The 13,208-nt window shown below is 34.6% G+C and overlaps 1 protein-coding gene across 1 annotated transcript in view; it reads right to left on the bottom strand.

Annotated features, from left to right (window-relative positions):
• LOC115216499 (myb-like protein U) overlaps positions 1-13,208 on the bottom strand; it is a 169,431-nt gene that overhangs the window by 61,341 nt on the left and 94,882 nt on the right. The window contains exons 5-7 of the mRNA XM_029785926.2: positions 7,821-7,924; positions 4,924-5,061; positions 495-640 (exon numbers count right to left, since the gene is read on the bottom strand). Of these exons, the coding sequence (XP_029641786.1) occupies positions 495-640; positions 4,924-5,061; positions 7,821-7,924 (388 nt within the window). The remainder of the gene's footprint in view (positions 1-494; positions 641-4,923; positions 5,062-7,820; positions 7,925-13,208) is intronic.

Raw genomic sequence — 13,208 nt, 5'->3', positions numbered from 1 at the left:
TGAACTGGACATAATATACCAACTAGACTGGACATTATGTATCAACTAGATTAGATATAACATACCAACTAGATTGGAGATAATATACACAGACTGGACCTGATATACAACTAGACTGTACATAAGAACCAACTAGACTGAATATAATATACCAACTACACTGGACATAATATACCAACTAGGCTGAACATAATATGCTAACTAGACCAAACATATCAATTACACTGGACATAGTATACCAAGTAGGCTGGACATAATATACCAACTAAACTGGACTTAACTAAACGGGGTATAACATACCAACTAAACTGAACATAATATACAAACAATACTAATTATACCAACTAACACCATGTATCAATGAAACTAAATTTATTTTACTGATTTGATTAGGGAGCAACAAAAAAAATATATGTAAGTGATAAGCTATTTAAAAAAACAATTTGAAAAAAGGAGGCAAAAAAGTATTCAAGAGAAATTTGTAACTAACTAACCTTTGTCTAGAATGAGACACTCTACTATGATCTTCAGGGTGAGGACCAATATCTTTCCCCATTTTCCATAATTCATAACGTTCTGGTTGGAAACGCCGAACAAAAGTATCCATGCTAATTTTCACTCCATCTTTACGGCATGTACACTGTAAAGAATAAAATTATATAAAGCTGATGGAACCATTTGGGGAAAAAAAAAAGGATTATTATCAATATAGAAGTATATTACACATGATAAAGCTATATTTTCAAAAACTACAGAATTGTGAAAACAAGATTACGAAAATTTGGAGAATATGTTGCTTTTATTTTAGCCATTTTTAAAGAATATCTTGAAAATATCTAAAATTTTGTAACTATATATAGAGGGAAGGTTTCTATCAATTAATTTACACTTCTAATTAAACACTATCTTATTAATATTTCCAAATGTTTGATAATCTAAATCCCCCATCTCTCTTTCTGCTGCCTGCCTGAATGCATATCCGGTCCCACTATTGCTAGCATGGGAAAAAGAACACTAAATGAACAAACATACCTATATATACACAACATATATATATATATATATATATATATATATATATATATATGTATAGAAGAATAAGATATAATCTAGAACCAATACTGCTTATATATATAAAACAAAAATCAAAGTGGATGACAGATTATCGTAGGTCAAGTTCCTTTATCATTGGAACACAAAATACATAAAAAGTTCATTGAGATGTTAGGTTTCAAGAGCTCCAATATTACAATCCAAAGAAAAGCAGTATTACATAACCTTATGATCGTTTCGAGGAATGTGTTTGTATTGGGCAAGTTTTCCAGCCAATACAAATAGTCATATTTCTCTCATCAGTGGCACAAATAAATCGATTAAAATAGTTGAAAAATTGAGAAAGCTTAAAATATTTCCTACTTGCAGAACTTGAAGTCATATCGATAATGTTATATTTTTTTTTTAACTCTTATAGTATTTTTATACTATTTTTAATTATCGGCAACCCAACTGTTAACCCAAAATTTGAATCCTCATTTTATTTTATTTTACTTCATTTTTACAAATATTTTAAATTTCATTTTCATTCACACAAATGTTTTACTTCACAAAGCCTTTCTATATCATTGCAAAGTTTTTTTAAAATACTATAACATTTCTTTTAAAAAAAACTATAACATTTTTAAAAGAAATATAACATTATTGATATGACTTCAAGTTCTGAAAACTATTTTAATCGATATATTTATACCTCTGATGAGAGGAATGCAATTATTTGTATCGGTTGAAAAACTCACCCAATACAAATGCATTCCTAGAAATGATTGTAAGGTCATGTAATAGTGATTTTCAATGAACTTTTTGTGTAATTTGTGTTCCCTTGATAAAGGAACTTGACCTACGATAATCTGTCATCCACTTTTATTTTTGTTATATTTTGCTCATACTGAGCACTAATTAGGTGCGCTGCAACAAAGGTTTTCCTTTTTTCTTATTATATATATATATATATATATAAAATTAGTGTACATTCATACACAAAAGGATACCTTACAAGCTAAAAGGAAGTCAAAGTCCAAACCACGGTTAAGAGTAATTTCTAAGGGGATGAAAAATAAAAACATTTTCGATAGTTACCACTTGTACCTAGGTTTTGAGCATTAATGAACAAATAAAATAATTTGTTATTTGTATTCTTCATCAGCAAGGGTACTAATAATTAACATATAATTATGGGACAAATAGAGAGCACATGTCTTATCGTTATACATTATAATTTTTCAAATCCACTGCACAAGTGCAGTTATAGTCAGTAGCAAATAAAAATTTATGTGCCGACTTTATTCAAAATTACTAAAATTATATTAAGAGAATATATATAGGGTAGAGAAATTAGAGAAATTTTCTACCAGTGGCTAGCATGCATAAAATAGTCAACAGACAACATATTTTTCATATAAAATTAGTGTACATTTGTCCCATGATTATGTTAATTATTAGTGCCCTTGCTGATGAAGAACATGGATAACAAATTATCTTATTTGTTCATTAATGTTTGAAACCTGGTTACAAGTGGTAACTCTTTTACTCGTTTCAGTCATTTGACAGTGGCCATGCTGGAGCACCGCCTTTAGTCAAGCAAATCAACCCCAGGACTTATTCTTTGTAAGCCTAGCACTTATTCTATCGGTCTCTTTTGCCGAACCGCTAAGTTACAGGGACATAAACACACCAGCATCGGTTGTCAAGCAATGTTGGGGGGAACAAACACAGACACACAAACATACACACACACACACACATATATATATATATATATATATATATATTATATATAAATACACACACACACACACACACACGACAGGCTTCTTTCAGTTTCCATCTACCAAATCCACTCACAAGGCTTTGATCAGCCAGAGGCTATAGTAGAAGACACTTGCCCAAGGTGCCATGCAGTGGGACTGAACCTGGAGTTTTTATTTTTCATTCCCTTTGAAATTATTCTTAACCATGGTTTGGACTTTGACTATTCCTTTAAACATGTAAGGTGTCCTGTTTGGGTCACCTCTCTTGTGTATGAATGTACACTAATTTTATATGAAAAATATGTTATCTACTGACTATTTTATGCATGCTAGCCGCTGATAAAAAATTTCTCTAATATCTCTACCCTGTATATATTTTTTATGTATGTATATGTATATATATATATATATATATATATATATATATATTTCCTTTTTTTTCTAGTTTCAGCTCAGAGCTGCGGCCATGCTGATGCACTGCCGTTTTGTGCTACACTGTTATTACTAAGAGCCTCCTCTAATATGTGGCACTTGGTGAAGCATAGAGTTTGATATAGCTACCCTCATTTGCACCTCTTCCGTGAGGTTGGTTCATCTGGGACTCTCAACAGGAAGAGGTCCAGCTTTGATTTAAAAACCACTCCATCTACTTTGTGCAAGTTCCTCTGACTCTTTGGAAGAATATTAAAAAGCTGTGGGCCCTTGAAACCCAGGCTGTTGCAGTAGCTGATCCTGAAGCGTGATGGCATTGCTGGGATCTTATCCACTATGCAGTGTCGTCCCGTTCTAGCATTGGTGTAGCTTTCAATGCCAAAATTTGGCACAATTCCTTCCAGGATCTTCCAGATATATATTACTGCATACCTCTCCCGTCTTCTCTCCAGGGAGTAGAGTCTTAGCTGTTTCAACCTTTCCCAGTAGCTGAGCTGTTGCAAAGAGACGATCTTCTTTGTGAATCTTCTCTGGATTGCTTCAAGGTCCGCTGTTAATTTCACACTGGTAGGTGACCATAGCTGTGAGCAGAAATCCAGGCTACTGAGGACGAATGTCCGCCAGAGGACCATCATGGTTTCCTTATCTCTGGTTCTGAATGTTCTTAAGATCCATCCAGCCAGTGTCTATATAAATCTAATTTTAATTTTCATTGGGAAAAGGTATATCATCATCATCATCATCGTTTAACATCCGCTTTCCATGCTAGCATGGGTTGGACGGTTCAACTGGGGTCTGGGGAGCCCGAAGGCTACACCAGGCCAGTCAGATCTGGCAGTGTTTCTACAGCTGGATGCCCTTCCTAACGCCAACCACTCCGAGAGTGTAGTGGGTGATTTTATGTGCCACCGACACAGGTGCCAGACACAGGTGCCAATTAAGAATTAAAACATCCACAATTTAATTATGCTACAAAAATCTAATATGATTCTGGAAATGGTAGGTTGGGCATTTAATAAAATGCAAAATTCCAATGTAGTGGTGTCCTACAAACAAATGTTTCAGGCATGTTCCAATGAAGAGCTTCACTGAAAATGTTAAACAATTTGTCTCTTCATAGAACACTAATGTACTTCAAAGTACTTAATGTACTTTACTCTGTTTTAAGATAGCTTAGCTGAATATTAACATTTTCTGTGTACCTCCTTTGCTATGGTAAGTGTCATAGTGTTAACCAAATGTGCAACCTAGGTTTCATTCTTGATCATACAGTGGCTGGATGGTGAATTTGTAAAGTGTCAGACAAAATACCTACTGGTATTTTGCTATGTTTGTTTACATTCTCAGTTTAAATCCCACCCAAGCTCGCATTACTTTTCATCTAATAGCAACTGAACTATAAATTTTCTTAACAGCAAATGATCAACACAATCCAATTTTTCACATATGAATTTTCTCAATCCTTTCTTCCGAGAATTAGTTCCCTATCCACATGGTTCCAACAAATATCACTCTGCAGTAACCAGACTTCAGCTGCTTGAAATGGTTTTGGGTATCATTCATATTTTTGAAATAAAAAGATCCAAGCTTCTCAGTTTTGTTCTGTTGAAGAATGACAAAAAACTATAATAACTAGTAGGATATTACTTTCAAATATTTCAAAATCATCAGGAAAATAAAGTCTTACCTGCAAGCATCGTTTTCCATATTCTATCCACCTTGGGGTTGCAAAGTTAGTTGATTCAGCACAGTTAAATCCATGATTGTAACCAGAATGGTAACCATAAGGAAAAGTTATCATAAACTCTCCAGCTTCTTGTGTAATCTAAAGAACAATAACCAATAACAAATAAGTAAACAATACAGTGAATCTGTATTTATACAAACTCCTCTGTGCGCGCGCGTGTGTGTGTGTGTGCACACGCAAGTGTGCTGCCTGCCTGCCTGCATATCCTGTCCCACCATTGCTAGCATGGGAACAAGAACACTAAATGAACACACATACATACACAACATACAGATATAAATGTATAGAACAGTGGTTCCCACCCCTTTTATTTAAATGAGTTTTTCCACAGATCCCCTTTAATATGCTTATCTGTGTGCGTGTGTGTGTGTGCGCACGCGCGAAATTTTGAATTTAGTGCACAGACCCCCAACACTGTCATTGCGGGCCATTGGTGGTCCACGAACCCCAGTTGGGCACCACTGGTATAGAAGAATAAGATATAATCTAGAACCAATACTGCTTATATATATATATATATATATATATATATATAATTTTCATTGGGAAACAGTATGCAATTAAAAACTAAAACATCCACAATTCAATTATGCTACAAAAATCTAACATGATTCTGGAAATGGTGGGTTGGGCATTTAATAAAATGGAGTATTCCAATGTAGTGGTGTACTACAAACAGAAATGTTCCAACAAAGGGCTTCATTGAAAATGTTTCATCTCCTCACTAATGTATCTCAATATTTACTCTGTTTTAAGATAGTCTAACTGAATATTAACATTTTCTGTGCATATCATTTGCTATGGTAAGTGTCGTAGTGTTAGCCAAATATGCAACCTAGGTGTCATTCTTGATCATATGGTGGTTGGATGGCAAATTTGTAAAGTGTCAGACAAAATACCTACTGGTAGTTTGCTACGTTTGTTTACCTTCTCAATTTAAGTCCCACCCAAGCTCACATTGCCTTTCATCTTTCTGGGGTAGATGTAACCAACTATACTTTAGAAGATGGTGTTTCAGCATGGCCACAGACCAATGACTGAAACTAGTAAAACATTTCCTTTACTTTAATACTGCCGTCAAGAAAGATTGAGCATCACAGCTTTCATTTCCCCTTCCATAATATCAATAGAGTTGGTCACGCATTAATGGTACATCGAATCTCGAAAAGATTTAGTAATTTACTATTTCTGTAGGACAAATATTATCATCTACTTTGCTAAAACTCACCTGTTTGAATTTTCATGAAAGAAATATTTACTCTGTTTTGTATTTGCTTTGCAAACATCTTGATATGAACCTATGTATCAAAATAGACTTTGTTGTACTAGGTGCTATCAAAAAGTTCCTGGACTAGTTCTGTAGCATGCCAACGGATGGCAGCATATTGTTGCATGCACAGTGGAGAGCTAGCAATGGCCTTTAGCACACAACATGCTGAGTGACATTATTGTGTTTAGTTCACAAGTTGTGAAATTTGTGTTTTTGTGATCAAGCATATGCTGTAGTCTGTGATTTTGTCATGGACAGGAACTGAGAGCCTACATGAAATTTTTGTATTAAATTTGGGAAGTCTGCTACAGAGACATTGAGCATGCTTTGGAAAGCTTACAGTGATGAGGCAATGGGTTGTACACAATGTTTCAAGTGGCATGGGCACTTTAAAAGCTGGACATCCCTGGATGATGAGAATCTGGAAGACCTGCCTCACCCCAAGAAATGTGGTATCATGCATCAAGAATTCATCCCCCAGGGCCAGACTCTCAATTGAAAGTTCTAGTGTGACATTTTGAAGCATTTGGGGGAGGTCATTTGTCGAAAGTGACTGGATCTATGGAGCACAAAGACTTAGATTCTTCACTCATGAGTTATCCACCATAAGTAACATGGTATCACTTCCATACCTGCATATTTCCATCTCTTCCCAAAAATGAAAATGCAGCTCAAAGATTGCTGTTTTAACACTCCTGTCAAGAACCAGAGCGAACTGCATAAGGTCCTCAACTTCCTTACAGAAAACGACTTCCCGGCCAGATTCCAAAAGTGACAGGAATGCTGGAACCAGTGTATTGCTGTGTAAGGTGACTATTTCAAAGGAGATGATGCTAAAATTTAGGTAAGTTATTTTTTATTAAACATAACTAGTCTGAGACCCTTTTGATACCACCACATATATCAGGAGGATCAGTGGTTCTATTTCACATGCTTATTATTATTATTATTATTATTATTAGTCAATTTATTAAATGATTAACCAATTGACAAATAATAATAAAAGTAGTAAAATAGAACCAGTGTGTGTTTATTATTGGCAAAATAAGTTCTTGAGATACAAAATATTTACTCATTTTGAGAACAGAATCTCAACAGATTTTATTATAACACTGAGAAAGAAAAGTACATTCATATTTATTGTGATTTTTATTAGTATTTTCTCTAAAATGTTGGTATTAGTCAAATTTAAATTCTATAGTGGATTCACTGCTGCAGCAAAACGAATTCAAATTCCATGGATTTTCGTCAATGAATAGAACAATGAATATGAATATTGAGTGTTCACAGCTACCACGGTGGTAACCAGTGAAGGAGGACAACAACAAAACTACTACTAATATTACTACTACTCAATATTCATAGTGTATTGTTTTGTACTATTCATTGAGTAAAACCCATGGATTTGAACCAGCTTTGAATCTACTCTAAAATTAAAATTTGATTAATCCCAACTTCTTAGAGAAAATACTAATAAAACTCAGAATCATCATAAATATGAATGTGATTAAATGTAATAAACCTGCACAAATCAAGTGATAAATAGTAAATAAACTTCAAATATTACCTTGTTCATAGGAATAGAATATTTCTTTAAAATATGTGGTGATATTAAAGTCATCTTATGGCGTAGGAATGCAGGACATGCTTGAAAACTTGATGGAAAGAACCCTGGAAAAGAGAAATACATGAACTGGTGACAAAAGAAAAAATATTCAACTAAAAAATAGCAATCTCATAGTTTACTTACCTATCATATCAATATTAGCATAAAATGTATGCCAACTATTTGTAGAGTATAAACTACAGATTCAACATCTTTGAATTCTTTAGTTTTCACCATCTATAACTTCATGAATAGTTAGAGACTCATATATGGCATTCATCAATGCAATCTATCAACTATGTAACACTTGTTTGCAACAATCACCAAACAGAATCCAATATATCTGACTATTTTCACTCTTCTCTTTTACACCTACCCCATACAATCAATCATTTCACAGCAATCAGTTTGGACTTTTTTCTTTATGTTATATACCAAAATTCAGGTTTTTATCTTTACTATAAAAAGAAATTTGTCTTCAGATCTTTAAACAGTAAAATAATATATATCATGTGAGTATTCTGTTAAAACTATTACTTTAGCTTTTACCTTTTGCTTGTCTCAGGCATTAGATTGCAGCCATGCTGGAGCACAACCTTGAAGAACATTTAGTTGAATGAATGGACTCCAGTAATTATTTACTTTTAAAACCCAGTACTTATTTTATTGGCCTCTTTTGCTGAACTGCTAGCTTATGGGGACATAAACACATAACACTGGTCATCAAACAGTGAGGTGAGTGGGGAACAAATACAGGCACAACAACAACAACACACACACACACAACAGGCTTCTTTGAGTTTCCATCCACCAAATTCACTCAGATAACTTTGCTTGGCCCAAGGCTATAGTAGAAGACACTTGCCCAAGATGTCATGCTGTGTGACTGAACAAAGTGGTTGGGAGTCAAACTTTTTACTACACAGCCATACCTGCATTAAAAAAGCCATTAAAAACACACAGAAACTTTTATTTTCACTTTTATATTATATACTAGTAGACATACCCGGCATTGATCAGGATTAAAATGTCATAGTTTAGTTTTATATTGTTCTACATGTTTCAGTCATGTGACTGCGGCCATGCTGAAGAACCGTCTTTAGTCAAACAAATCGACCCCAGGATTCATTCTTTGTAAGCCTAGTACTTATTCTATTGGTGTCTTTTGCCAAACCACTAAGTTACGGGGACATAAACACAGCAACATTGGTTGTCAAGCAATGATGGAGTACAGACACACACACAATTATATACATATATACGACAGTCTTCTTTCAGTTCCCATGTACAAAATCCACTTACAAGGTTTTGGTCAGCCTGAGGCTACAGTATATGTGTATATATATGTACACATACAGACATATATAGATAGATAGATAGATAGATAGATAGATAGATAGATAGACAGATGGATAAATAGATAGATAGATAGATAGATGGATGGATGGATGGATGGATGGATGGACGGACGGACGGACGGACGGACGGACGGACGGACAGACAGACAGACAGACAGACAGACAGACAGACAGACAGACAGATAGATAGATTAGATAGATAGATATATAGATATATATAGATATGGATATATATACATATATATATACATACATAAATATATATACATTCTGCAAGACTAGCCTGAGTTTAAGTACTCTATTGCACACCCTCACTACCTCTATGACCTTATCCACCCATTTCTCTGCAAGAAGTATGCCCACACCCCCTATTCCATCACTATTACCTTCCCAGAAAAATTTATGCCTATGTGCTTTGACTGTGAGGACTCTGACTGAAGCTGCTCTCCACCTGTTGTATGCAACATACATCAACATGTCTCTTTTGAAGCATCTCTACAATCTCCCTTGTGATATAGTATGTATGTGTGTATATATATATATATATATATGTCTATACACACACACACACATATATATACTTTTTATATATATATATATACTCAAAATAAGCAACAAGAATATCTTCGGTAATTTGGTACGATCGTTTCACGCTACATCATTTTATTAAACATTGTAAGTATTACAACAGTTTTAAAATGTTGAGCAATCATCAGCCATTTATAGAGGTTTTCCATTAATACATATACATATTTTCATATTAATTGATAACATTATAAAGAGGGTAGATATATAGACAGATGATGTCGATTTGAATTTTAAGAACATTAAGGTAATAGAATTTATCCTCTGACTGAAGAATATTTTTAAAGTTATTTTGAACTGCTAGAAGGTGGGGAAGGATATTCGTTTAAATGGAGACAAATGAGATTTTCTATTTATAGAAGTAGGTAGAGGTGAGATAAATGTCAGAAGTTATTCCGAAAGAAACTAAAGTAGAAAGGGGATTATAATGCCTTAGATGATGTTTACTGCTATTTGGCAAACAGATTTTGTATCAAGAAAACTAGGTCAATGCTAAAGGGTCACAATGCTAAAGGGTCATATGCTAAAAAGTTATAGAGAATACATAGATTCCTTTACAATTATATACATCACCTTTATACTTAGCTAGTAGGTGTTGATTATTTTGATACGTTGGATTAAAAGAGAATTATAAATCTAATATTTATTAATTTTGGAGAAAAAAATCTATCATTTATTATGAGTAGGCATAATACTCAATAACTGTGGACAAAAGTCTTATTAATTAAGTGAATGTATTAGGGGTCAATGATATATATTAGAAAAAGTGGAAGAGGAGTAATCAAGATGAGTAATTTTCTTAGGTTTAGTAGAAGGTGATTCATTTTTAGGAAGAGAAGTAATCAAGAAGAGTAAATTTCTCAGATTTAGTAGATGGTGAATTGTTATTAATGAATTAAATTAAAGAATCTGATAGACATAATATTTACTACCCGCAGAGAAAAGCTAATCAGTTAGGTAAAGATATCCAGGGTTAATGATATATTAAGAAATGGAAGTGAGGTAAACAAGATGAACTGAGTATTTTCCTTCGAGCCAGGCTTGGACGACATGATAGATGGTTGACAAAAACAATCTTCTATAGCTGCCAGGGCTTCTAGGATAATTCTGATAGTTAAAAGCAGGAACAAAAACAGCTGCAATCTTTGTAGGTGTAGATAACAGCAGACAAAATCTGAGAAAGTGTGGGTTGAGCCAAATCACAATCAAAGATTGAAAGTAAACGGTGAAATGAGTCAGGAACTTTTCTTCTTTATCTGTAAGTAGCTTTAGGATAAGGAATAGTAGGTCCAACATTAGAATATTGATATGCATGTAAAATGCTCCACATGGTTAAATATTATTTGTTGTGCTATTTAGTACTTCAATATTTGCATCTGTGTATGTGTTTGTATATATGTGAATGTGTTTTTATGTGCCAGAAGGCTCATGTTTTTGTCTTTATATATAATGGCCCTCTCAGATATGCCCGGATAGCCACTCTGGCAAGCTATGCAGATGATACGAAAGTCACGCAGAAAATACAGAACCCCAGCGATGTTGCATACCTGCAGCAGAAGTTGGACTCAATTTACAGATGGGCTGAGGATAATAATATGCAGTTTAATGCCGAAAAATTCCAAGCCCTGTGCTACCAGCATCCAAAGCTGAATATGAAACTTACAGGGTTCACCGGCCCACAGGGAATTTCAATCCCAGAGCCTAAGTCATTGAGGGTCCTGGGTATCGATATGAGTGAGGATACCTCTTTCCAAGTGCACATTACCAGGACAGCGACAAAGTGCAGACGACTAGCTTGATGGATCTTAAGAACATTCAGAACCAGAGATAAGGAAACCATGATGGTCCTCTGGCGGACATTTGTCCTCAGCCGCCTGGATTACTGCTCACAGCTATGGTCACCCACCACTGTGAAATTAACAGCAGACTTTGAAGCAATCCAGAGAAGATTCACAAAGAAGATCGTCTCTTTGCAACAGCTCAGCTACTGGGAAAGGTTGAAACAGCTAAGACTCTACTCCCCAAAGAGAAGATGGGAGAGGTATGCAGTAATATATATCTGGAAGATCCTGGAAGGAATTGTGCCAAATTTTGGCATTGAAAGCTACACCAATGCCAGAATGGGACGACACTGCATAGTGGATAAGATCCCAGCAATGCCATCACACTTCAGGACCAGTTACTGCAACAGCCTGGGTTTCAAGGGCCCATAGCTTTTTAATATTCTCCCAAAGAGTCTGAGGAGCTTGCACAAAGTAGATGGAGTGGGTTTTAAAAGCTGGACTTCTTCCTGTCGAGAGTCCCAGATGAACCAACCTCACAGCAAGAGGTGCAAATGAGGGTAGCTATGTCAAACTCTATTCTTCACCTAGTGTCACATATTAGAGGAGGTTCTTAGTAATAACAGTGTAGCAAAACGGCGGTGCATCAGCATAGCCGCAGCTCTGAGCTGAAACTAGAAAAAAAAGGAAATATATATATATATATATATATATGTGTGTGTGTGTGTGTGTGTGTAGATATACCTATTAGGGTTAATTTTGTAGCCATCCATATATTTATTGATGCAGAAATGTAGTTTGTATGAATATACATGTTTGGATTAGTGTGTATGTATGAATGTTTGTTTGTGTATGTATATGTGTCCGTTTATGAGGATTGTAAGGGGTCATATGTATATATGCATGAATGTATGTGTGTGTGTGTGTGTGTGTATATATATATATATATATATATATATATATATATATATGCATATATATATATACATATATATGTGTATGTGAATATGTATTTTTATTTATATATTTATTGACAGTACACGGTGGTTTTATCATCCACATTTATGTATGTATGCTTGTGTATATGCGAATGGATGCCTAAGTATATCTATATGTATTCCATTATATGTAAGTTTACATTGTCCATCGTATACTTTTTTGTTGAAGTATGCATAGATGTGTATGTATGTATAAGTGCAAAATAAGATAGAAGATATAGTTGTTTTTGTTGACTTAATGCGTAACTTGGCAATGTTTCGTTTGTCGTAGCACACGTTTCCGTCGATTTCCTCCGTCAATTGTCGATATCCTCCGTCGATTTCCGTAAAAAATGTAAACACTGAATCGGCCATACATACATACATACATACATACATACACACATACATACACACACACATACATACACACACACATACATACACACAAACATACATAGATACATACACACACACACATACATGCAGACATACATATACACATACACCGAGTAAAAAATTACACTGAATCGGCCATACATACATACATACACACACACACATACTTACACACACACACACACATACATACATACACACACACATACATAGATACATACACACACACACATACATATACACATACAC

The sequence above is a fragment of the Octopus sinensis genome, linkage group LG10 (genome assembly GCF_006345805.1).
Source record: "Octopus sinensis linkage group LG10, ASM634580v1, whole genome shotgun sequence".
Taxonomy (NCBI): Eukaryota; Metazoa; Mollusca; class Cephalopoda; order Octopoda; family Octopodidae; genus Octopus; species Octopus sinensis.
Note: the sequence above shows the minus strand (reverse complement) of the source record. Positions and strands in the feature narration are given on the sequence as shown.